Source organism: Psittacula echo, assembly GCF_963264785.1.
Source record: "Psittacula echo genome assembly, chromosome: 10".
Taxonomy (NCBI): Eukaryota; Metazoa; Chordata; class Aves; order Psittaciformes; family Psittacidae; genus Psittacula; species Psittacula echo.
In genome coordinates this window covers 8,107,967-8,134,886 of record NC_137741.1, presented here as the reverse complement: position 1 = coordinate 8,134,886, position 26,920 = coordinate 8,107,967, and the positions used below count along the sequence as shown (strand labels likewise).

General features: G+C 39.3%; 1 protein-coding gene across 1 annotated transcript in view; it reads left to right on the top strand.

Moving 5' to 3' along the window:
* Window positions 1-313: 313 nt before the first annotated feature.
* LOC308225483 (myocardial zonula adherens protein-like) overlaps window positions 314-26,920 on the top strand; it is a gene marked incomplete at its 5' end in the record, with an annotated part of 59,884 nt that continues 33,277 nt past the window's right edge. The window contains 7 exons of the mRNA XM_080626435.1: window positions 314-397; window positions 6,497-6,586; window positions 16,885-17,043; window positions 19,567-19,659; window positions 22,124-22,237; window positions 23,116-23,268; window positions 25,994-26,119. Of these exons, the coding sequence (XP_080482561.1) occupies window positions 314-397; window positions 6,497-6,586; window positions 16,885-17,043; window positions 19,567-19,659; window positions 22,124-22,237; window positions 23,116-23,268; window positions 25,994-26,119 (819 nt within the window). The remainder of the gene's footprint in view (window positions 398-6,496; window positions 6,587-16,884; window positions 17,044-19,566; window positions 19,660-22,123; window positions 22,238-23,115; window positions 23,269-25,993; window positions 26,120-26,920) is intronic.

The window sequence follows — 26,920 nt, the reverse complement described above, 5'->3', positions numbered from 1 at the left end:
CCTCCTCCCCACGCCGCACACCCAACACCCAAAACTCCTGGGAGCAGAGGGGATGCCATCCTGTTGGGACCTCAGCATCCCAAGGACACCTTTCTCGTGGGGCCGCGTCCCGCAGTGGCTTCGCCGGGCTGCCCCCGAGTGGAAATCGGTCACCTCCGTGGCACACGAGCCAGCGTGGGGCGCGAGTTGCGCGGAGCGGAGCCCCACTCTTGGCCCGCCCCCGCCGCGCAGCCCGGCCCCTGCGGCCGCCCGCGGCCATGTGCGCCGGGGCGGAGCGGCGCCGCGGGAGCCGCAGTCAGCGCTTGCCGCGGGGATGCTGCGCTACAGCTCGGGGCTCACGGTCACCGCCACCACCCCCCGGAGGCCGCCCGGCGACGGCGGCCGTGCCCGGCGGAAGGTGCGAGGGGCAGCGCGGAGGGTGGCGGGAGGTCCTGTGGGGTGTGTGGGGCGAAGCGGCGGTTTGATACGCACTCTCCCCCCTCTTCCTCCCCTTAAAGTTTTCCCTTGCTTATTTTCGGCGTTCTCAGGTGCAGCTTGCTGTGTGCAAGGACACCTTTTCGCGCTTTCGTAGTAGGTGCTGGGAAATGAAGAGCTTTTGGGGTGTCCTGCAAGGCTTTTGTTAGTGCTAATCCCTGGCTGTTCTTCGGAAAACCTGCGAGGAAGGTGTGCTTGTGTTGGAGACGACTTCCCCTCCGCTCTTCCCCTTCCCCCCCACCCCCCGAAATGAGCGTTGATATTTACAACTGAGAACTTGCCTATCCAGGCTCTAGCTATCATGAGGAAGCTCACCGTAATGATTTAGATGGCAATAGTAATTTATTTTTATAATCGGCTCCTCAAATACAGAAATACGGTTTACTGATGTGTCCTGGGTTCAGGATTTTTGTTCTTTTGTAATTTTCATAAATGAGATGGCCAATAATGCTGCATTAATCTGTTCAGAAATGCTTCTAAAAAGTTGTTAAAACTCTGGCAGATACGACGGGAATGTCTCTACAGCCACCCTGTTTTATATAGCTCTGTTTTGCTGCTGTAACCACACTACTGTCATTGTGCATGCACTTTCCACGTGTGAAGAAATAAATCACAATAACTTATAAGGTTGTTCTTACAAAGGAATACAATTGTGTGATCATGATGCTTCTTGAATTATGTAGTAATTGTTTTGACACTCCAAAAATACAAGTTCATAATTGAAACAATGAGGAATGCCATGTTGCCATGTTTTACAGGGTAACATGAGGGTCAGGCTCTTCTGCAGAAAAAAATCCTTTGGCTTCATAACAATGATATTGCTCATGTATGTGGAAAAATTAAGATGACTTGGTAATCACAGTTATGTGCCTACATATTTTCTATGTTCCCTTGGAGTTTTCCTGTTTTAGTATTTCTTGAAAAAGTTAAAGCTAAGAGAAGTTGTGTTAAAGTGATAATTTTCTTACTTTCATCCCCATGATGTATTTCTCAGGGACAGTGTAAAATGAACTGTATTTGATACATTCTCTTAAGGAAACTGGTAAAAACTAAACTGCAAATAAAACCCACTGGGAAGCTGCTGTTGCTTTCTTTAGTGAAATGTGATTCCCTTACCATGAGTTTTCAAAAGAGGGGAGGAAGACAGTTAGAGTAACTGCTGAATAAATGAAAGATGTGTGTCACATTCCTGTGTGCCTGTGGTCACAAGAAAAGTGCTGTTTAATTGTGTGGGGAATCTCGTAGTAGAGATTTCATAAATGAAGCAGGCTAAGCAATAGATAAATGACCAAAGAAAGTACTTTCTTCTTTGCTGTTTAGGACTGACTGAAACTAAACATCTATTCCTTTTCTGCTTTCACCTCTAAGGTCTAAAGCTAACATTGGGTCTTAGGCAGAATGAATGATTTTTTGGCCATTGAGCTGGTGGGTTAGCTGATAGTTACTCAACAAACATGCTATTCCAAACCATTTTAGTATCAGACATTAGAAAGATCACCAGTGTTAGATTTGGGTGGTGTTTACTCTAAAGTTGTGTTGAAGCTAGATAAATACTGATCTAGCTTAATATCTAGCTCAATATCTTTTGGTATCTTCCCTGTGGGGGTACTGTAAAAAATATTAGAATGGGAATGGTTAGTAGAACAGATTGTACTTTTCTATTGCTGTACTAATAACTTTGGTTATTCTATAAAAACATTGCTCATTATTTTAATGCTAGCTTGTTAATTGTTTCAGTATATAGTTAACTATGATCAATGGCTTTCTGGGTGCTTTAGTTTTTAGAATGGGGAAGAAGAGGCTGAAAAGCATTACTCAGACTGAATCTGTCATCCCTATTTGTTTTAAGTTGCACCCTAGTGATTTGAGTAGGATGGTAAACATGCATGTGGATTGTGGATCTGGGCCATGAATTCTTAACATTTTTAACTAACCTAGATTGCCTTTTTTCTTAACTGCCATACTGCAGTAGCTCTCATCTATGTTGTCCCACTAGCCTCTTAGAAATTTGGTGAAAGAGCATGTCTTCACCTGTTAATTTACATTGCACTCAGCAAACTTTAGCTGTCTTGTGGAGTGCTGGGCTGAACCTCTCAGCCTTTGTTTTCCTGTCTGCGTATTCATCTCACAAATGATGTCAGGCCAGCTTTGAAAATACTGTTCCTGTGCTGTTGGTGTAAAAAAGTCAGGAGTGAACACAAAGTGTTGGCACAATTAAGATTACTTATGTTGTTGGCTTGCCATAGTTACAGATGCTGCAAATCAAACTAAAGGCTAGAAAATCTGACACCCAGTTCTTCTACCCAGTATTTCTTTTTGAAGTTATTCTCACAAAGTTACAATGTCAGTGGCATAAAATTGGGGTAGAAGACATATCTGTCCCTGGTTTTCCTCATTTGTTCTTACTGTCAGTCAGCGTATGAAGGAAATTGAATCACAGCCTTTTTCCTGCTTGGGGAGTCCTCTTTCATTCTCTTCCCTGTTTTCTCTCTGAATAAACCAATTTGTTTCTGGAGGTTACTCCTTCATCTTCAGTTGCACATTATTCTGCCACTGTTTGGCACTAAGTTGAGGTGCTTCCTGTTACCATTTCATTTCCATTTTAAGGCATCACTGCAGCAGTGGTTTGCTGTTGGAGGAGGGTTTGCTGCAATTTCCATGTGAGCCTGCTCTTTCATTTGGTCAAGTAAACTTGCTGACAAATGGCACAGTGTGTTGTTTCTCCAGGAAGCACTGCATAGCAGAACAGCATAGGTACAGTACTCATAATTGCTTCTGGAGGTTAGAGGAAAAGGCAGTGCCTGTTATTTTTCCCTTCCAATCTCTACAGTGTTCTTGAATTTTAACAGATTGTTCTGTAGTTCTGTCCTTAGGTAGAGTGCGTCTTCTGTGGCTCAGGAGGAGCAGGAGTGAATGGCTACTTTGTACATTTGCTGCTATTTCCCAAGAGATGCTGAGGAAGTCCTATTGTTATAAGTGACTGCAAGAGTACAGCCTGTATAAGTTTGTCTTAGTGAGGAATTGGGTGGTACTTTGCCATTTCTGTACAAGCCTCACTGGGCATGGCTTCAAGGCTGGAATCGTTAGATGATTACCAATGCCACCCTCTGTTTGGTGTTTGCATGCAACAGGCTGCCAAGTAAAGCATTAAAACTTATCTTTTGCCAGAAATACTGCCAAAAATATGATACTGATTTGAGGTGCTTTAAAAGTAAGATAGTGTGGAAATGAAGACAGGGGAAGTGATTTTGGGGGTAATGGAGAAGGCAGTGTGAAAAGACCAAGAAAAACAGTTTAAATGGTAACAACCCTTTGATCATACAGGGGTTTTAGTCTCAACAAATTACCACTATTAACTTGTATTTCCAACATAGCTGTTGTGATTTGACTGCCATCTGCATTGGGCTTCTGTGATTTCCTTCATAGTAACCCTTTAACACATCAATTGCTGTAACATGACAGGCAGTCATGATTCACTAACTGGTGTACAGGTACAGGGATAATAACTTATTTACAATCACTGTACTGTGTTTATCTGTAAGTATGTTGACTATAATTAGTTGCATATTGACTAACAGGCAAGCCATTTGCCAGCTTTGGGGAATCATACACAATTCCATTTCTCCTAACTTATTTTGCCAGGCATTATCTCTTCCTATTTATTTGAGGTATTTTTAATATTTTCTTCTAACAACCCTTTCAATCCTTTTAATCCAGTTTTCTTTCATTTGAAATCATTGTAAGAAAAAGTTGGCCTCATCCCTCACTTCCTGCACAGCACAGCACAAATTCAGTTCTATTTCCTATTTATGGGCCTGGTCTTTCTTTGTTCGCCTATGTGGAAGGATGCCAGATTTCTGCTTCCCTTCTTGGGGTAAACAAACCTGTTTTAAGAGGGAAGAGCCTTGCTAAGCTAATGGGAAGAAAGACCATAGGGAAATGGAAAATGAATAGGTGAGAAAAGGTGGCATTAATTACCTTATGAATCAATAAGCTCCAAAGTTGAGAAGTTTCTAATTAATACGTCTTGATAACTAACTTGTAAGCAGGAAGCACCTGCAGTTTCTGCAGTTTATGGGGAGAGTCTAGCATTCTCAGAAGAACACAGCAGACGATCAGTGTCAAAAGCCAATGTGCAAGAATTCATCATTTTAAAACACATTGTTTCAGAATTCTTTAGCAAATGTGAAAGCATAACCTCTTTTATACTAAGTATTGGGGGGGTTATGTCACTTTCTCTGTGGCTTCTTGCTCTAGATTTACTAGCAGTTGGGTGAAAGATTAATTAATGATGAGGAGCCCACTGAACAAAAAGTGAACAAAAGCCTCCACAAAAGTGTCTAAAGAGTAGATTATATTTCACCTTGATCATCTTTATAATATGGTCACAGCTAACATATTTTACAGGAATTGTATCTGTGTTTCAGGACACTGTTCCTTATTGGTAGAAGGCCTTGCAGACCTGAAATACCAAACCGAGAGGAAGACGTATAAAGCAGGAAGACGTATAAGAGGAAGCAATATAAAGTAGTATTTTTTAAATCCAGTTGGCAGCATACCAGTAGTCTGAACACTGTTGATTTGTTGTTTTAATAGATTTAAATAAAGGGTGGAATTAAAATAGTGAAGTTGCTGCAGGTATTTGCAGGTAGTTCTTCCAACTGCTTTTGCTTGAGAAGAAGGAAAAGTTAAAGCTTGTTGGTAAAGTTAGAAAAGATACATTGTTTGGAAACAGGGAAAACAGGAATCCTTGTGACGCTGAGTAGTGGTTCTCTGAGGAGGTTGTGTTGTAAAGAGCCTGGGAAGTTAAGTCAAGTTAGCTTAATTGCTATGAGAGACAGTTGGAGGAAGTGAATTATAAAATGGTAAAATTAGGGGTCTCTGAAAAGTACTTTGCTGCTGTGCTCTGAATGCCTATGAGCAAACATGCTTGTCATTTTCAAGGCGCAAGGAAGTGCTGTGGTGACCAAGACACAAGCTGTGAGCTTGGACAAGTGCAATTGAAAGGTGTATTTCAGAGAGAAGGTACACATTACACATGACTGAAGTAGGTAGTTAGGAGAAATGAGAGAGACCTAGATCTGATGAGATTATGGACTGTAGAAGAACAGTGGTCATGGCCCACAGTAATCATGAAAGAGATATTTTAGACATCTTGAGAAAGAGCCTTAAGAGGCCTGTTTGTTATCAATTAACAGCTTCAAATTTGAATAGACAAATTTCTCATTTCATTATTTTCTGTGCTCTGCTTAAGACTTGCAGTTGTTTTCCATGAAAATATCTCATGAACAGGACAAAGACTGAAAGTTTTAACCAAGTTTCTTGTATGGAATGTGTTGTTTGAAAAATATCATTACACCAAAGATCTCAGACAAAAGCAAGGCAAACTGCAATTTGGCGTAGAAAAGTATCAACCCCACTGGCCTCTTTCCTCAGTGAGAGAATGGCTTTTTTGAAATCAGATAAGAAACAGTACCTCTTAAATTTTCTCTGAAGTGTTTTGAAGCTTTATTTTTACAAACAGCTTGTATGTATCAGATTTCAATAATATTCCTATTCACACTCAGTGGAATTGCAGTGCTAAGGTATCCTTGGATCAAATGCTTGGATACATATTGAACAGAAAAGAAACATTCACTCCGGAATACACATTATGTTTCTAAATAATCCCCTTTGAAGATTGAAAGTATGCTAAATCTGCAAACAGAAGTGAGAAGCTAGAAAATCATGTTCATTGTTCTCTCAGCTCTCAATGTCATTTATGAGTACATAAGAACATGCTGTTAATTGAAATGGATTTTTTCTATTTCAGGTATGTAATTATGAGGATGCCCATGAATTATTTTTTGACAGCTAAAACCCTCTTCAACTTTAAAAAAAAAATAAATCTTTTGTCAGCTATGAGGCAGCAGGTAAAAAATACTAAATTAAAACTTGAATGTTGGTACAGTTCATTCTGTAATATAAGTTATTAAAATAACTTTTTATAACACTTAAATCTAAAAGCAAACCTTTCTTTCAGATGAACGTCTGTAGGTTACGCTTGACTGTACCTCCTGATGAAGGCTCACAGCCCGAACAGGGAGCAAAGGAACCTGAAAGAAAGAAAAACGTAAGTTTTGAGAATTAAAGTGAAGTTCTGTACAAACAAGGACTAAATATTGCCATCCACAGAAGCTAATTTGGTTGTTTTGGGAGCCCAAAGCCCAGATCTCGAAAGACCACAGAACATGTGGAAGCTGAGCAAGTCAGCTATGAACTTTAAGGCTGAGTCTTGCAGTTGGGGACAGCAAAATTGTATGTAAAGTGGGACAGTAGTAGAGGAACAGCATAGAGATTGTAGGTGATTTGTAACTAAGGTACTTTTAAGGCTTGATTATTTAATATTTATATATTAAAGAGTAGGAAACTGCTATCAAGAACAGGTATTGCTTTAAACAGGATCTTGATCCTCACCTGAAGGAGATTTCATATTTCAGGTAGGCTTAAGAGTGTGCTAGATTTGAGCCTTAATGTGTAGGGAGCGCAAACCCAGGTGTTTTGCTGTGTCAGCTAATTTTGGTAATGGGTGATAATGGGTGATGTACTGTCATGGTTTAAGCCCAGCTGGTAACTCAGAACCACGCAGCTGCTCGCTCACTCCTCCCCCCCTTCCTCCCCCCACTCCCGGAGGGATGGGGAGGAGAATCAAAAGAATGTAACTCTCACGAGTTGAGATAAGAACAGTCCAGTAACTAAGGTTACCCAACCCAAGCAGTGATCTCGCCCTTCTGGGTGACTGCCCCCAGTTTATATACTGGGCATGACGTGCTGTGGTATGGAATACCTCTTTGGCTAGTTTGGGTCAGGTGTCCTGTCCCTGCTTCCTCCCAGCTTCCCCTCCTGCCTGGCAGAGCATGAGACTCACAAAGTCCTTGGTCAGAATAAACATTACTGAGCAACAACTAAAAACATCGGTGTTATCAGCGGTGTTCCCAGGCTGAAAGTCAAAACCACACCACTGCACCAGCTACTAAGAAGGAGAAAAATGACTGCTACTGCTGAACTCAGGACATGTACTAATAAGAAATACAAAATAAAGAATTCAAGATTGTTCTGAAGTGAAAGTGATTTTAAGGTCATGTGCATAGTATGGTTCGTAAGTGTGTACACACACAAAAAAATCTTACAGCTGCTTTATGTAGAGCTAGTTGTTTAAGAGCTGTTTCAGAACAACGGATGATGTTTAATTTGTCTTAAGGATGAAAAGAGACTAGAAAGGGAAGCTGGACAGGCTCCACAACTTCACCATATTTACACTTTGGTAAACCAGAATTAAACAAGAAGTTGGCTAAGTTTGCCAGAGCCAGTGTCTGAGTAGCAATATGACATTAGGAAGCAAAACAGCAATAGGTTTTATTTAAAGTAGTTTCTTGGTGGTATTCAGAAGCGAACGTAACTGTAAAATTTCTCACAAAGACAAGTGTTTTAAAGCAATAAAAGTAAATGCAAAGTAAAATGGTCAAGATAAAGATTACTTCTCAGATATTTCTTGTGCTGGAATCTTGTATACACCCAGCTTTTCATACACTACTTCCCTTGTTTTACCTGGGATAGAGTTAATTTTCTTCCTAGTAGCTGGTGCAGTGCTGTGTTTTGGCTTCAGTCTGCAAACAATGCTGATAACACACTGATGTTTTAGTTGTTGCTAAGTAATGCTTACCCTAAATCAAGGACTTTTCAGTTTTCCATGCTCTGCCAGTGAACAGATGCACAAGAAGCTGGGAGAGAGCACAGCCAAGACAGCTGACCTGAACTAGCCAAAGGGATATTCCATACTATTAAACATCACACTCAGTATATAAATTGGGGGGTGTTGGCCAGGAGCCACCAATCACCGCTTGGTTTGTGCTAGGTGTCAGTCAGCGAGTGGTGAGCAATTGTATTATGCATCACTTGTGCTTCCTGAATTTTATTTCTCTCTTTTCCCTATTATTATTGTTGATATTTTTTATTATTATATTTTACTTTATTTAAATTATGAAAACTGTTCTTATCTCAACCCATGGGTTTTACCTTCTTCGGACTTTCCCCCCCATCCCACTGGTGGGGGAGAGAAGCGAGCGAGCTGCTGTGTGGCACTTACTTGCCGATTGGAGTTAAACCACAAGATCTGCTCTGGCAAAGTAATAGGTCCTTGAGGATCTAGAAGTGTGACCTAAAGAGTGCATGAAAGAGGCTTCAATGCAAACTAGGTTTGAGCTACCTACCATTAAATAGCAATAATTCATTTTATACAGAGGTGTTTATTTATAGCACATAGAGTAGCTTCCCTCACTGCTTACTCTGTCAATCTCTCGTCAGTTTGGATCTGCAGAAACTCTGAGATTGGCCTAAGCATATGGATCCATTGCCCTAAGAGTAATGTCAGTTTGTTTTTGAGGAGGATGGGTATTGACTCATGGCTTATTCACTTTACTGTGCTGAGTAGTGTAATAATAAGAAAGAAGCGTGAATGATTAGTGCTTGGACCATTTGTAGTGAATTTCTTATGTGACCATTTTTTCTTCCTGTGGGACCTTGTATTTGATGAGACCTGTATTTCCCCCATAGTAGAAATAAAGGCAAGTGGGGTTTGTATCAGAGGATGTTAAGATACTAAATAAGTTCTCTGGCTCATCTTACATTCCGGTATATTGCACAGTGATTTTTAAGAGATGGGTCCTTTTTAGTTGAGACAAAAAAAGTGATATGTAATTTAGTTATTGTATGTTTTGAGTAGTTTTCCAAAGTTCAGTACTTTCGCACAGTTTAAGGACTTCTAGAAAGCATACGTACCATCTTCAGAGCTAGGTGGGATCCAATTAGTCAATTTCATAGCAATTAGTAATAGCATAGTAATTGTGCTATTGACTTGTGTCTCATGGTATTTATGCAATTTAAAAAATAGCCCTACAAATAGTCATAGTGCATAGAAGCAGGTACAAAAAAATCACATCATGAACCCTTTTTCCTCATGTCTCTAAAACAAGACAATAATGTGTTACCTGAAGGGTTTTGCCTATGTAATGTGTTGCTTTATGTATTTGAATTGATTACATAATAATGTACAGTGCACACAGGACTCTTGACAAGTCTGTGATACTTTTCTCTTACTGCAAAATTTAAATTGAAAAAATAAAGCATCTCCTACAAGCAGTGATCAGGTGTCTCTGCTGATCTGCCCGTGTTCAACTGACTTAGTGTTAATGAAGCTGTTCAAAGCACTTTGAGAATAACAGGTTTTACAAATGTTAGATAATCCTTGCACAGTCCTATGAGAACTGTGCCTCCTTTTTGGAAATAGGGATAACAGAGAGAAATTAGGGAGCTGCTCAGTTTTCTGCCTTGCACTTGATAATCTAAGGTCAAAAAATACAGCTTCACCAAGAATCAAATTTAACAGTAGGTCTCTTGTTGGAATCTGGAGTTCTGTGCTGTCTTTAAGCGCTGAGTATGGGGAAAATGGGAACATGGAAATGGAACATGTATTTAAAATATGTTAGTGTGACTTACAGAAATGAACTGCAGGGTAATTCTTGGGTTTGTACAGTATTTGGTGGAGTACTCAGGCAGATCAGACAGTCTGATCCTGGCTGCCAGGCTCTCTCCTATTTGGGCAGGACAAGTGTCAGAGCAAGACAGCCTCCCTTGCCTCTGCCTGCTGCTGGTGAGGGAAGAGAGCAGGGACCTTGCTGTGTCAGAGGGAGTGCCAGAAAACTATAAATATACTATGGCATGACATTTGCTTGTAATCTCTTCTTTCAAATCTTTCATTAGGAGGAGGTGATTTTGAGCTGCCCTAATGTGACATAGTGATAGTTTACTATTTGTTACTTTTCTGTATCTTTCTGGGGCTCAGTGCTATTAAGAGATGTTTCAGTTGCAAAATCAGCGAGTGAACTGCACAGAAGCTCTTGATAGTGTTGATCCTCCCAAAAACTTTTTTTGGAGCTTGAGTTTAGATCAGACATCACCACATCACTTCATTGGTTGTTAGCTTAGCCTTACTCATTGTAGTCCAAGTTTAGCAGCAAATGTATGCTGTATCTCATTATATCCATTATCAGTGTACTGAGTTTCCAGATTGACTTTTTATTGCTATGCATCCATGAAATAAAAATGAATCAGTATATGAGATTAAAACAGAGTGATGGAGCTGGGCAGTTTTGTTGTAACAAAATTGCTGCAGGCATTACTGCACTAGGATGGCCTTTCTCTGTCTTTTGCGAAGGGCTGGCAGATGGTATGCAGAAGTTGATCTCAAAAATGGAAGGGGGACTGAGCTTGTGGTCAAATTGGATTTTTATATTGATATTTAGGCATGATACCTTGAAAGAAGCATATGAGAACTGAAGTCACAAGTAGAGGCTGTTTGGTTGGTTTGTTTGCTTTTTACAGGCTAAAAGCCTACTTTCTGAGTTGCTAGTGCTTACATAGGGAGAATCTGAAACTATCCTGATTTTGTTCCGTTACTTCTGTTAATCATAGACAATGGATGACAGTAGTGTGAGGTTGTTTTCTTCACCAAGAAGTACAAAGGAATATTGTGTGTGCTGGATTGTATGTAAAATCTGTATGTCTGAAGCCTGCCTTGTCTTGCATAATGAAGGGTTACTAGACAATTGTATTGTCCCTGTTTGGGATTGGGCTTATTTTTATCCATCAGCTCCTTTCTTCACTGGCATGGCTAAATTTGGAAGTGTCACTGCAAGCTGCAGCTAGGCATTCAAGGGTAGAATATGGAGACATGTATAGACAGATTTTTAGTTTTCGCTAGGACACATGAACACGAGAATTAAAATGAGATAACACTCTAGAAATTTGTGTCACTTTCCTGTCTTTGAAGCTTTCAAACAGTTTGAAACAGTGTTTAGTCCTAAACTTTCACTGTATATCTCCTCAAACTCTTTAATTTTCATGTGCTTTTAAAGCATCACAACCAAGAGGTGAAACTCTTTTTGCTTTCTAAGCAGGAATACAGAAGCATACCAAACTTCTATTTTTTTTTTTTTTTCCCAGCAAAAAAGTAGGCTGTAAAGAAGCCAGAAGGGGAATTTGCTCCCATATGTGATGGAGAGAATTGAGCAGAAACTTGTGTGAGACCTGGATCAGTTGTGCGTGTTGAATTAGGACAGTGCCAATTTTCTTTGCTGATCTGCTGCTGCCAGCTTACTCCCATTAGCACAGCAGTTGTGTCATAACAAATGTGGCTCACCTGCTAGAGGTGGCTAATGGCTTTTTCAGCCTCTGCAGCACTGATTGCTTGATTTTTGATGTGTACTAATTAAGCGACACATTCATTAAAACAGCACTATATGAAAACTACAGAAAGAATTCCACTGACTTCTGTGGTTACTGCTGTATTTTTTTGATCTTATTTTCTTAGTGTACAAATATTGGTGTTCTGTGTATAGATTTCATTGAGTAGATACGGCTTTCACGTAACGCCTGTCACTTCTATTTTTTGGGAATGTGTTAAATGATGCTTCTTATTTAGCATCGTGAATCCAAGAACACTCATGTCTATGTCTTGGCATACATTCCCTATTTTAATACTATTTATATATGAAACATCCCTAAAAGTAACATGAGTTTCATGGGCTGCAGAGGAATACACACCTGTTTTTTGTCACAGCACAGCGACTTTCCTTGGTGAGCTCAATAATATAAATTTGTCATTTCACTGAACGGAAAATATGTAACCTAAGTAAGAATGTGGATGTCCTTTTTCCTTGTATACAAGTAGTGAACAAGTAAAAGATAACTGGATATTTCAGAAACCTCTGGAATGTGGCAGTTGAAGAAAAGATAAAGCCTTGCTTAGCTGATATGTTTCTGGTTAAGAGAAGAGTTGTTAGATTTTGTAGGTAAAGAAGAGCACAATTTAACAAAATCTTAAGGCCATACGAGTACTAAACCCAGAATTGTGCTGGTCATTATGTTAGTTATATTTTATTTTGAGGTAAAAGGACCTTTTCTGTAGATCTGCTTCCAATTTTAGGGCGGGGAGAAAGTGTAAAGTGTGGGGGTATCTGACTTACATTTCAAAAACTGATGAAAAAACAGTGGGAAGCATATCATCTCCTGGTGTTATTTACATAATGCCAGTAAAATAACTGGCAATACAAAAAGCAGCTAACAACTCAGATGTAGTGTTTGTGTTTATAGTGTCTTTGCTTCCCATGTTTCATGCTACTTGGGCTACTTCCTTGGACACAGACATAAACAGGATACATGGCAATTATCAACACTTTTGCAACCTTGGTGTGTAGGCTTCTGTTTTAAATATTAAGTAAACACAGTCTGTGTTTCTTTAGTCCATGCTGTATGATCATACCAAGTGCAACATGACTGTTGCTGCCACATAGACAAAGCACGTTCCTGGAAGCTGCTGTATTCATGTGCATAAACATGATGTGTTCTTGCTATTACCTTGATCTGTCATATAACTGACTGTAAGTACAAAGAAACAGTCACAAATTGCTGAAGCTAAGTTTGCTTTTTCAGATCAGCAGCTCACATTAGAAGGGATTTTGAGCACAATTTGAGGCAACAACTGTGCTTGTTCCAGTGTAGGAAGTGCATAGGCAGGTGGGGAGAGAGGACTTCCCTGTTCACTGGAGCTAGCTGATACTTTGGCCTTAAACAGGAATGGCTAGCTAACCTAATGAAACCTTCCATCTTCAAGCACTGGTTAGATTTACAGTATTTACTTGCTCCTAAATACTTGCACATAATTACTTTTTCTCTTACCATCACTGAGATGCCTTGCTGCAGATCAGAGTGGAGACAGGCAAGGACCTTCTCAGAAAAATATCTAAGTTCTGAGAGTGGATATGCATGGGACTTGAGGAAAACAGTGAAAAACACTTCACTTAGAAACATTCTGTAGTCCCTGGGGATGTGCAAAATGCAAGATTTGTCAAAGAGAAAACATGGAAGAGAAAAGATGTGAGAGAGGAAGAACAGAGGACAAGGCACTGAAGGGAGGAAAATAAACAAAGATGGGTGGAAGTAGCTTAAGACAGGAGACAAACTGCAAAAAGAACAAAGAGTACTTACTGATGCAGTTCTGTGGAGCAGTTTGAGAAACAGCCTTTCAGCAAGGCCTCCTTTAGAGGCAAAATTATATTAAAAACAAGTCAACAAGCAAAGCAACCTATCCACCTCTCAAACCTGCACTGAGCAAAGTTTTCTGATAGTAACCCTTCCTCTAAGAGGAGGCTGTATCAGGTTAGCCCTATTTTGTCAGGGTATATGCTGAACCCTGAAACAAGTGGTCGTTAAGTGGAAATTAAGAGTTACTAACCAGAGAAACAGGGGTGTAGAAGGTGAGCATAGCTGAAATAGAGCAGCAAGGAAAAAGACTAAAGAAATTAGAACAAATATTTGTATAGCTGTTGGTTTGCACAGCCTTAAATGAAGCAAGAACTGCGCTGAAATTTTAACAGGTGCCTGCCCTGGGGGTTGTGTTACAAAGGAGAAATAAGGGTCGGGGTAAGAGCAATATCTTGTGTTTTAAATAGCATGTAGTAGAACTGGGACACTGAACAGATGATGGAGGTTCTTTTATTCTTCTGAAAGAGAAGTGACAAAAGCATCTTGGGAGGCTTGTACAATATAAACAACTGGGAAGTATAGGGTTATTGCAAGAGACATGTACCCAGTCTGGCTTTGTGCATACTGAAGCCTGCATGTACTGCCCATTATGATGTAAATTTGTCTGTTTTCTGTCAAATATGTAAGTGTCCTGGGTGATTCTCCAGCTGCAAACCCATTGGTCTGAATTTGTAGGTGTTTCCTTGGGGGGGATCCTTCAAATTAGCACATTCCTTAGGAATGTGTTAATAATATTCTAAAAATAAGGAACTTGCTCATAATTTTCATACAGAACTCTGCAAATAGCATTTTAAACAATTCTGCTAATGTTTTGGAGGCACAAAGGATCTTAGTAGTTGCTGGCATTCAGCTGTTCATCTCATAAAAAAGGAATGATCATGGGTAAAGGATATGGATTTATGAATTCAGTGTCTGGCGCCTTACTAATCTCTAAGCAATCAAAGTGATTATTCTTTTGGTTATCAGGAAGATGGAAACTTGTATGTAATCCCTTTATACAGATGCAGGGGAGGAGCTGCGATGACACTACCAAAGAAAATGTACAACCCTGGAAGCAAACAAACACAGAGAAGTTTTGAGTCGTGTCCCTATCTAGTTTCTGTGTTCTCTCTACTCTCAAAAAACCAGGTGTAGGTTTTTTGTTTGTATGCATCCAAACCGCAAAACAATACCCCCAATAATACATAATATGAAACTTCTGATTATCAGGATGTGAAGCTTTGCATATAATGTTTTCCAAGTGCAAAATGATATCATGTAAGGAAAGCTGGTTGCCCAATATTTTTCCATTGAGTGGTTTTAAGGCTTTCTTTTTAAATGATTTCTTTATAGCCTTGTTGTTCTTTGCCTGAAACATTCTTTATCAGGCGTCTGCTCTGTGATTGTCTCCCTCCCAGCCCTGCACACACACCCAGAGCTTCAGCAGGATGGTTAAGCCAGTAATGATATGGTGAAGGAAAGGACTGTAGGATTTACAGTGTTGAGAAAATCTCAATGCCATGTGGGAGGGACAGTATAAACCAAACGTCTGTCTTTACCCATTTTTCTTAATGCGAGTAGATTTTCCTGTTCATTTTTCCCTTATCTAAAGAAGAATTTATTCTTATATTGCCACCATAGTTGTGTTAGTTTGACTGCTAAAAGCTGAAAGTGGTACTGCTTTAGACTGCAGATGCTATCTCCACTGTCAGTCATGGTGGAGGACTGGAGACTCTCTAGGATGCAGCTGCAGATGGATGTAAGATGCTCAGCTTCATCTCTTTCAGCCTCTGCTCAGTGTCAAAGACAGTATTAGACACTGCTTAGACTCTTAATTTAGTAAAGAATCTCAAAGTTTGTTGGTTTTCCTACAGTGTCATTACTGAACAACAAAACAAGCCCAAACAGATTATGCTGTAAGATCTATGTAGTAAATACTCCCAAATTTAGTCATGTCCTGGTATATCCAGTGTAAGACTGATTTGTCTCTGGCACTGGCCTTTCAAAAACAAGGTGCAAAGCTAGGCAGTAACAGCTGTGTTTCCAAGACTGTTTTTCTAAATTTCTATTCAGAAATAATCCCTAATTTTAGGTTCCTTTGCAAATATTCAAAGTTAGGTAAGAATCTTTTTTCCCTTTTTAAAAAATCAAAATGGGGATGTCTTCATCTAAGCTATGTTTTTTTAATTCTTTGTAATCAAGAGAAGAAATTAGTTCTTGGAGACTGACTCGTTTCAGATGATTGCTACAGAAGGATGTTTCTCTGGGTTGATTGGAAGGGAGGCGATGGTTCCATCTGACCTTGCAGATATTTATTTACATGCCAAGGGGAATGATTCCTACTGTTAGCATGAGTATTTATGTTACTAAGTACATTGATGAGGTGAGTAAGAGGAGTCTCTCACAAAGAGTGCCTTAAAGAAAGACACAAAATTATTGTTTTACAAATTTCTGGAGATCACTAGAGTAACAAATGTAGGCACTTTAAAACAGCCTTTCTATTTACCCATCAAGACCTGATTTCAAACTTTTATCCTCCTACAATAGTTAACAACCTGAAACACCCACATAAATGCTCTTTCATAGCTTTGCTTTGGCTCTTACAATGTTAGTTAGATAACTTCTATAAGAGCAATGCAGCCTTGAAATGAATGTTTAATTGCTTTGGAGGTCCTTAGTTAGCTTTAAATGCAAACTGAAATTCTACTTTATTTATCTGCAATATTAACAAGTATTTTCTGAGCTCTGTTTAAGGGACCTTGCTTAAAATGTTTTAATTCAATTTCTTCTGAGAACTTTCTATAATTTTGATTTAACTTGTGAATTTTTATATTTCCTGCAGGAGGGAGTTTGGGGAGTGAGGGGCAATTCTGTGGTTGCAAGAGTTTAAAGGGAACTGTGAGAGCTAGAAGAATGCAGAACATTTTCTAGTAGCATATACTGGTGAATTAAAGTAAGCCAGGATAACCTTTTCTCTCACATGCCTTTACCTCTCCCTGCACAAATCCAGCCCATTGTCTCTAGTTATACCTTTATCACTTCCATTAAAGCCAGTGGAAATTAGACATTTCTATCATCTGTATCAAGTATAAATTGGTCATTCATCTTCCTAAAACCATGAAGGTTGACTGTCTGGCCCCAAAACATTTAAGAACTAGTGTTCTTAGGTACTGTTGTGCTTTCACTAGAGTTGACTGTCTCCTGTGGCCCTGTGATACTGTATTGTTGTTTGTTATTTTTTATTCTAGTACCGACTTTAAAATAACTTTCTTTTTTTTTTCTGGTTTTAAGGAGCTCTACCATGTACCTAATGGCATGTCTCCAGGGAAGCTCTCTCATGGGATGGTGTATGGCGTCGTGCACCGAACTGACAACAACCATAAGAGAGAAATGGTGGTTTATGGCTGGTCAGCTGATCAGCTGAAAGAGGAGATGAATTACATTAAAGAAGTGAGTTATGCTTTCAGCTTCAAAATTTGTCAAATATCCTTTCCATATATTCCTGTAGAGCTGTGAGTGTATGTGGGATGACTGATGTCTAGCCCAACACCTGAATCTGAATTGGGAACCTACTCTAAGCTGAAGACTTGCCTTATTAGTATTTGAGTTGGAAAAAAGTGTGCTCTATACCTGGGAACTGTGCAGTCCAGGCTCAAGGTCTCTGTGCCAACTGATACTTGTTAGTGCTTGACTGGGCCTCAGCTGGGTGTGCAGACTGCCAAACAGATATTGAGGTTCGTGTCCTGAAGCCTTCAGAATTTCAAATGTCATACAGAATAAACTATGTTGGCAGACACCTTAAAGGATAAACTCTCTCCTCTCTTCTTCTGCTTTCCCCCTGTTCCCAAATCCTCCAGTTTTGAAAAGGCTCCTAAATTAGGTGACACAGTAAAATCACTTGGGTATATTTTGAGGCAGCCTTAAAATAGTCAGCCTAATAAGGATGACTTTGTACTACTTTCTCTGTGCATGCTCATATATCATAATTGGCAGAAGCTCTCCTGGAAAAAAAAAAAAGCATCTCTGACACTGCTGGTTTCTGTGCTTGAAACTCAGCATCTCTTTGACCATCAGTCCTTGGCTCTCAGGTTTTGGAAATAACCCCCTAATTAGCCTAGGGCAAATAATCTGACCTTCTCTTTCCATCCACCTTCACCACTCAGGAAGTTATTGGTCTATGTCACTGATGCAAGTGCACACTGAGTTGATACAAAAGGGAGTAACACTGAGTCAAACCAGCAGCATAAGAGGCTATAATTATGTGTGCTCTTACATCTGCCTGATCTCTAGCCATCAGCACTTGCTTCTCTCCTTTGCTACTCACAGTTGTTTGCTTCTAGCATTCACCACGCTCAAGTTCCTGCACTCACAGTTAGGATATGTCACCACTGCAGTGCAGGCATGGCATGTGAGCTGCGTCGGCTGCTGGTTGCCTGCCTGGTTGGTTGCCTGCCCTGCTGGGGTGGTGTCAGTGATGGGTGAATCTGGATGAGGTCTGGCTCCCCAGGCTGCCCTGTTGCTGTTCACAGCTGGGTTGTGGCATGGAGGGATGTGTCAGACCAGATGGACTGCATGTCTTGTGTGTGTGTGTGTGTGTGTGTTTGTGTGTTCAGGGTACTGATCCTTACAGGAAAAAGTGGGAAAAACATGGGAAGAGATGAACTGGCTCTTGCTCTTTTCTGGCAGCTGTGTTCAGCTATGCTAATTGCTGAACTTTGGTCTGCCAGATAAGTTTCATCTTTAGAAGTAGTCTTAAACAAAGTCCTCAGCTTATGCCACATATGTGAAGACTTAAATCAGAAATGATGGGCCACATTAGAACTGCTGACAGTTTCCTCTGTACCTGAGTAAAATATGCACCTTGCAAGAAGGGGAGTGGGGTGTGTGCATGTGTGCATGTCTGGGTAGGGACAGGGCAAGGGACTTTTTCTGAGGTGAAGTATAGGAATCAGCTACCTTTCATGTTTCTTATCCTAAAGGGACCACGTAGCTTGGGATAGGCTTGTGCTTACCTCTTGCATAGATTTTGTGGCCAATGCCCCTCTTTCTGGGAGACAGCGGGTATACTGCAGAGCTGCTAGAAATATCCCCTCTTCTAAAAGGCCCTACTGTTTTCCCTTTGCGCTTTCCCCAAGCTTGTGCAGCGAGGAGGTAACCTTGCTGCCCTAGATTATCTGCAGTCAGTCTGTGTTTGATAGGGAGTGGGGGGAAGAGGAGTTTGAATTATATAGCTGGAACATAAACTCTGTAGGCAAATATTTAACTAGTGCTTACAATGTGTGCTCTTGAGAAGGTTGGTTATGTGCATGATTGCAATGGCATGTAAGCCCAAGCTGTCTTCCAGCATGCTTTCCCTCCCTGCCTCCCTTCTTTTCTTTTTTGGAAGGCAAGGTGTAATTTACATCCTTGGTTCTTAAATAAAATCAAATTGATTACTCTGTTCTGCAGATCTGAAATTGCATTGATAAATTTATGCTAATATATTGTTTAGCTAGGCACAAGCCTAGAAGTCTTAAATTTAAGGGTTTATCTTCAAAGGATACTTAGGGAAAACTAATTAACCACTTTAAAAAGTATGAAGGTGTATTAAATCCATGTGTGGATGCTTCTTTTTTTTTCAGAATGAAAACATTATATGCTCAAATTAATTTTAATTTGTTTAGTAATCAGGTTAGAGTGAATTATGGATAATTTATTATTTAAATTATTAATCTACAAGCATTTGAGTGTGCACAGAGAAGCTTAGAATTACTCAGAGACATTTATTTGTATCACCCCTACATAGACAAGTCTTGAGACTTAAGTTTGTGTCTTGTTCTTAAGAGTAAATTGCTGTTGATGAAAAGGTAAATTAATGATGGAAATTACTGAAAGTAGCAATGAAGAACATATCAAAACAAAAAAGTCACGGCCTAGTATAAATAATATCATCAATAAGTTTGATAAAGGTATTTGATTTTTTTCTGACACCAGGTTAGAGCAACTCTGGAAAAAGTAAGAAAGAAAATGTATGGTGAATATGATGAAATGAAACGAAAAATCCAGCAGCTTACAAATGAACTGAAAGTAAGTACACATTCATTTGGAGGTAAGGCATATGAGAATAACTGTCCCAGTGTTATCTAAAACGATTTTGGGGTTGGTTTTTTTTTTGCTTCAACAGAACAGAAATAAAATCTCAAGCCATTCTAGTTCATTGTTTTATGTGACATCTAAATTTTTATGTATTTATTTTCCCCTCCAAGAAGGAAAGGTAGGACAGGGATGTTTTCATATATGGAATTACTAATTGCCTGCTTCATGGAAATAAAAGAGTGATCTTAATAGCATTGTCTGTGTGTATTGGTAATTAGTGGAGATGTTTGTACCACAAAGCTGCCAGGTGAATTGAATAAATAACTTACATAATTAGGAGTAAAGTGCAATTTGGCGTCATTTCAACAGACTTTGCTCTGGTTTACTGACTTTATTGTTTAAACACTATAGTGAAAGAAGCAGCAGTATTTTTTAATATTAAAGTGCTTGACAGTTCTAAAAATTACTTACCTTTTGGTTCTTAATTGAACCTTGTAATAGTTATTTGATGACCTCTCTTCTGACATGCTGCTTTAGCAATAAAAGCTGCTGCAGTCTGTAGAAGTAAGTATCCTTCATATAAAACTGCTGAGTTCTTTGGTCCAAAAAAATCTCCCTGAAAACTTGCTGTGGATTTGATATTCAACATTGATTTTCACAGCCCTGGTTCAGATGAAGCTTTGGCTATTAAAGGTATTCTGACTTCAGGGGACTGAGACCCTGACTTGTGCCCTTCTGCCATCCTCATTTGGAGGCTGTCAGTTCTCTGCATGCTCTATTATGTATAAAGATCAGAACTTGCTGTTAAACTGATACCTCTATGGCAACGAGTCTCAAAAAACCAAAAACAACCCAAAAACCCAACAACAAAAAAATCACCCTGACTTGAGGGGGAGGGGGGGGAGAAAATTCAGTTGCTGTAGACTGTGTCAAATAGTCTTAATGATGCCAACAAGGTGAGTCTCCCACCCAGCATGCACACAGGCAAATGCTGATACAGATGAAGTTTTGTCATCTTTGCTGCTGATCCTTACTGAACAGTTAGTGATGAATATCACAGTGGTGATATCTGGCACTTCCAGATCTTTCTGTCAGACCAGTAGAAATCCTGCATGAGCCTGAACATCTCTCTTAATTAAGGGTTTCTGATCAGCTCTGACAGAATCTCTAGTTCTGCAGCAAATTAGCAGTTTATGAAGTACTCCTTCTGACATAAATAGCACATTATGAGACACTCTTCCCCCTTTTTTAATATTTTACACTGCCTGTAATAAAACACAAGCATTGTTCTACCTAATAATGTATGGTTGGGTTTTTTTATTGGCTTTGGGTTAACATGACTGCCATCTTTCATGCTATTTGTGGATTCTGTTTAAAATAATTTATATACTCTGCTTCAGCTTTGAATCACTATGCTTCTGCCCCATCAATTTCCAGGACTACTTTTTGTTCATAAAATTTGTTTGTAATTTGTACTTCCAGCATACTGCCCTGGGCGGTATGTTTCTTCACCTCAGTTCTTATCTTGTACCTTTCTTAATCCATCCAAAGCATTTCTGCCTTTGTTTGTTTGTTTTTACATGAGCACGTGTTTGTATAGGGTTAACTGTAACTGCTTGGCTTCTACTCCTTATGCTGACCTAATCTGTGTATGACTTGGTTACTAAACACTCATTGTTCTCCATATCAGTCCCCAGTGTTCTTATGTTTTTATCAAGAAACAAATCTGGTCCATCTAAGAATGTGAGGTGGGCTGGTCTCTATTAGTAACAATATTTTTCTTTTTATTGGATTTGTCATAATGACTTACACAGCTTGGGTTTTGGTCTCTTAAACGATGACAGTCTGTGCCTGTCACCCCCCAAACCCCCTCCAGTTTTTAAGCATGTGTGTGTTTGTACACAACAGAAGATGACATTTTCACACAACAAAGCTCTCTGCTGACTTTTCCTACCTGCTTCCTATTGTTTCATCCTTAAGTCTTCTTGATGTTGCTTCTTTGCAGACCTGATTAGTCAGTTCCTTCTTAAGTAAGACTATTCTACAGTTCACCAAAACCTTTCTAGATTTCCTAATTTCTTGCACTATTCTGCTTTTCACTCTGTGACTTCTTAAAAACTGCCCACTCCATGTACATAAGCTTTCCAAGTAGCCATCTGCTAGATATCCTCTTGTCTTTCTTAAAAAGAACAGCTTTTACAGCAATTAAAGACTAGCAATAAACATAGATACTTGTGCCTTATTCCTGTTAAGAGTATTTGGATTCTAAGTTCTGTTTGTTTGTTTCTGAGGTACAAGAATATGGTTTGAGGCCTGTATATTTTAAACATCCTAGTATCCTAGTACTGTGAAAATTAACCATGGGGTCTTTCTCTTATGTAGCTCCCTACGAAAGAATAGGTAACCTTGATCATTATTCTATATAATTTTTATTTTTTTTTTTTTTCCTGCTCAGGTGACAAATGCTCATCAGGAATCCTTAGAGAATCATGTGCGAGTGCAGGCTGCAGCCTTAGATAGCTTTAGTGAAATGAACAGCTCCTTGACATCAGCATCAATAGACTTGCAGGTACATTTTAATAGCTGTTTCACAGCTGGCAACCGCCTTTTCTGACATGGATTTAAAAGCATACATAAAACATGGATGACAGATATAGATTCTAACACTAAACAAACCCATAAAGTACTGTCTTGGCTATCTAAGGCAGCTAATTTAGGAAGCAAAGACCAAAAAAAAAATAATTCCAGCACCTGTGTTTTTAAAAACCTATTAAAAATAGTGTACAATAAAGAGATACTGATCTGCAGCAGACTAATGTCATTAGGCATGTCTCTATGAAATATCTAAGGTGAAAATGTGATTTGTTTTGTGTTGTGCAAAACGGTTAATCTCCTGACTGATCCCTACCTTCACTGGTTAACAGAAATGGAAGTGGCCTGTTTGGATGCTAAACACTTGTGGGAATTTACATACCTGTGAAATGTAGGGGGAGGGAGAAGGTGGGAATGAATTTTCTGTGTTAAAGACTTACAGGTATCTGATCTGAAAAACTTAATGTTCCTGCTTTCTTGTATGTCACAGTTTTTCCTCAGTCTAGTGTATTTAATATGTATAATATGGCCCTTGGAGAGAAGAAAGGAAGACTGTTGGGGGAAGCCTGTTGGGAGTAGTATTCATTCTGAAATATATCCATGGTCCTTTGTTGTTTTTTTTTTCTTATAGCGTTCCAAGACATGATTTCACTAAGCATGTTCTTCATGGAAATATCTCCTAGTAAACAAAATACAACTAGAGCTGTAATTTTAAACATTAAAACATGCAAAATTGTTCCCACTGCATTGATACATCAGGAAACTAAATGTTCTGTCTGTTCCATAATCTCTTGACTGTATTAGTTCACCAAGCTATTTGTGATTTTTAATATGTGGTTTGCCTCTTTCCTCTAGAAAACTCTAGTTGACGTTACACTGGAGAACACTGATATAAGGGAACAAATAAGGAATTTAAAACATACACATGAGCAATCTATGGAAAAGCTGAGAGAGAAGCAAAAGCAACTGGAAACAGCACAAATTGAAAACCAGTTACTGAAATTAAAGGTGTGGTATATAAACTCCCCTAAAAATATTGCCCAGTAAGGGCATTAGGAGTATGTTAAACGAATTCCTATGTCGTATTTGTAAAGCATTCTTCATTCTTCATGCCTTCATCATTCCCTAGAGCTGACATATTGCTGTGAATCAATACTGGTTTAATAACAGAGAATCTCAGCTAGCTGCCGTCAGTCTTTCCATAACATAGGATTGTCATTCAGGGATGTTTGCAGGTGAAAATTCAAACCATAGAATAGTTATTAGCATCCAGCACTGTAAGAAAAGGAATATTGTAACTCTATATGGTGCTATAAGAATTTCTTCATGATGAATTTCTTTGGTATTGCACAATTTTTAATAGGTAATCTGTTCAGTCTTATGAGCATGTGGTCCACAGATATATGCTGTAACAGCCAGTGTCTTGGAAAGAGAATTCAGCTATTTCTTTCAGAGAAATGCAAGGGAATAAAATGCAAACTGAAAAGTTTTACATGCCAGAAATCTTGACCATCTTCTCCACTCATCTGCCAAATGTATTCCTTTAATGTCATTTAAAAAAAAACCCAAAAAAACAACGAAACAAAAGCAAAACCAAAAGCAACAACAACCAAGCAAGCAAAAAACCTTCTGGAAACCTTTGCCTCTTCTAAAATTGCTCAACATAGACTAATTTGGATATAGGACTGTATCAGGATTCCTCACTGTGAAATTAAGGTGACTGCTGGTTTATTAATGTTCAATTTTTTCAATGAAGATGTTTCTTTTGGGCTCTCTAGTGACTTGCATTCATGCTTAGCAATGAATGGTTAAAAGAGAAGAAGGTATTTTCTGCTCCTAAGGGCAGAGAACCACAGGTTAAGTCCAGGTTCAACTGAATACATAAGGACTTGTTTCTCTTTGAGCATGTCAAGGTCTGCATAATACATGCCCTGCTTTAATGAGGAAAAACTTTAAATTTTGCCCTCAAAGTTGCAGTTTTGTTACTAAGTTAGTGAATAAAATACTTCATTGCTGTCTTTGAAAGTTAAACACAAAATTGCCAAGACATCTGGGATTTAATTCCAGGGGTGAATGTAAGAGGATGGTTTGGAATCTGGGGGGATAGCAGTTGAAGAACAGTAACTACCATATGCTGTGATTCTTTTCTGGGTAGGAGAACACACCCGTGTAACTTATTAAGGATCTTTGGCTTATTCATACGATCATAACAATACCTGAGGTTGGAGACGCTGCTTAAGAGTCCCATAACAGATGCCCTGATGCGCCTACCTTTTTATGCTTGTTTTTATTCTCCTCATTGCTCAAGCTGTAAGCAAAGAAATGATGGAGAGACAGTGCCAAGAATCATATTCCAGTTCAGTATATCTTAAAGACTCTGGGTTTTCATTGTTGGCTTTTTCTGAATGATATGATTATTCCAGGCTTCTTGAAATGTGGAAGGTTTCATGTTGTACGGAGAACTTACTCCACTCCCTCTCGCAAAGTGCAGGTTGCTGCCCTTGCCCTAGTGTTGGTCTAGGTGAGGCATCAAAGGGGACACTGCAGTACAAGCAATGTTCTTCAGAGCTCAATCTCTTTTCAGGATGAAATACGCTGTTGTTAAACAGGGTAGTAAGACAGCTTGTTCCCACCGTGCAAGATAAGCACAGGGGTTTAATAAATCTTTCAGTCCTTGAAACGGAAAAACAAACAAATAAAACCCCCAGGAACAAGCAAGCAAACACACAGATCCAAACCCACCCCCTAAAAGAGCTTTCAACGATACCAAACCCCTAATCATCAGAACCAGGTATTTTGTAGTTGTGTGAACTGTAGTGATCAGGGAGGAGCACTTTATTCTTCTCCCACATGACAGTGTATTCCTCCTCTTCCTGACATTTTTGTAGGACCCACAGTGTTTCAGTAGAACCTTGTCTGATTTATGGCGTCTATAATAAAAGAACTAAGTCCTGGACTAGCTATTTTATTGATGCTTACAGAGTAGATGGGTTTAAGCTATGACTATCCTATTGGTGTTTAATCACTGAGGGTGTGGTTCAGCCAGCGTTTTGAGCCAAGAGAAGGGGGAAATCCGGTCTCTGAATTACCATGCCTGCCCTCTTCCCTGTAGCAATAGTAAAGTTTCTGGTCACATGGTTAGAAATTAACCCTTCCACACCCTGAGAATATTGTCTGATTGTTCTCTAATCTGCTTTTCTTCATGGGCACCTCAGTTCTTGTGCCTACACAAAGAGCAGTATGTGGAAAAGCAAGGGAGAGGAGGGACCATACAGCTGTGTCTTCTAGTTAATATATGCTTAGGTTCAGCTTGAAGTAATTATTGCTTTGAGGTTCATGATCTTTTAGAAACAATGGTTGAGTCTAGACCATCTCTAATCTATGCTTCTTTAAAATAAGGGGAGGCAAATATCTTTTCAATGGGGAAACAAACTAAATTATTTGGGTCTGTTACAGAAGGGCTTAGTAAAGAGTCATAGCCTGGTCTTGGATGAGCAATAACTAGTTAAATTTAGACAACATGAAACTTGATGAAATGGTAACTTCTATGAACTCGAATTATATATTGGCAGAGTATTGTGAATGGTCTTGATGCAAATGAAAATCAGCTTCAGCAGTGTCATAACAAGGTGGAGCTGAAGTTCAAAGTGCTACTCTCACATCACGTGAACTTCACTCCTCCTGCTCCCAGCAGTGCTGTACTGACTGACAGGTCAACTTTCCTCTCTCATAGGTGGAATCGTCGCAGGAAGCCAATGCTGAAGTCATGAGAGAGATGACAAGAAAACTGTACAGTCAGTATGAGGAAAAAATGCGAGAAGAGGAGCAGAAACATAAAGCTGAGAAAGAAATCCTCCTAGTATGTATAACCAGTCTGTAAGAGCGGTGCTTAGCTTGGGTGTTTCTGAATCACTCAATACTGCAGAGCTGACGTGTGTTCCTTCACGCCTGTCTCTGTGAACTAGTCATGCCAAGGTTATTAAGCTTTCCAAGCTTTTGTGATTGAAGGACTAAGAAAACAATGTGTTCAAACACAGTAACAGTGATGATAATGTAGATTTCAAAATTTGTTATGGAGTAAGTTGCAGTTTTTGACTTTTGATTCTCTCTAAAAAAAAAAAAAAAGAAAGGAAAATATAATGTCCAATTTTAGTTAAAATTTAAGAAGAGAGGGAACAACTTAACTGGATGCTACTGGAGGAAGAACTCTTTCTGTTCCCTGCTTTCCCTCCACTCCCAAGTAAAACCTTTCTATGAGCAGTTAGTCATTGCATTTTTCTAGCAGATAAAGTAGATAATGATGGAAACTGAAGGTAGATTCCCCAGTCTCTTGATATTGTTTTATATGTAAGAAAAGTACAAAGCTGAACGTAGGAAACATTGGTGTCTGAAATGCTATCTTCTGCAACAGAATATTTTTCTTATGTTGTTACTCATGGCATGCTCAGAAAGGAAAACAAATATCTAAGAAATGGGTTAAAGTTTTTCTCGGATTTTCATAATGACGTTTTAAAATGCACTTCAAAATACCCCAAATCTTTTGTTCTATACAATTCACCTTTAAGGTCACAACTCTTCCAGACTTCTGGGCAGATATAGTGAAAAGCTTTGAGCTCTGCTTGAAAGCTATTATCGTGGCTCTATGGGATCTTAATGTGAC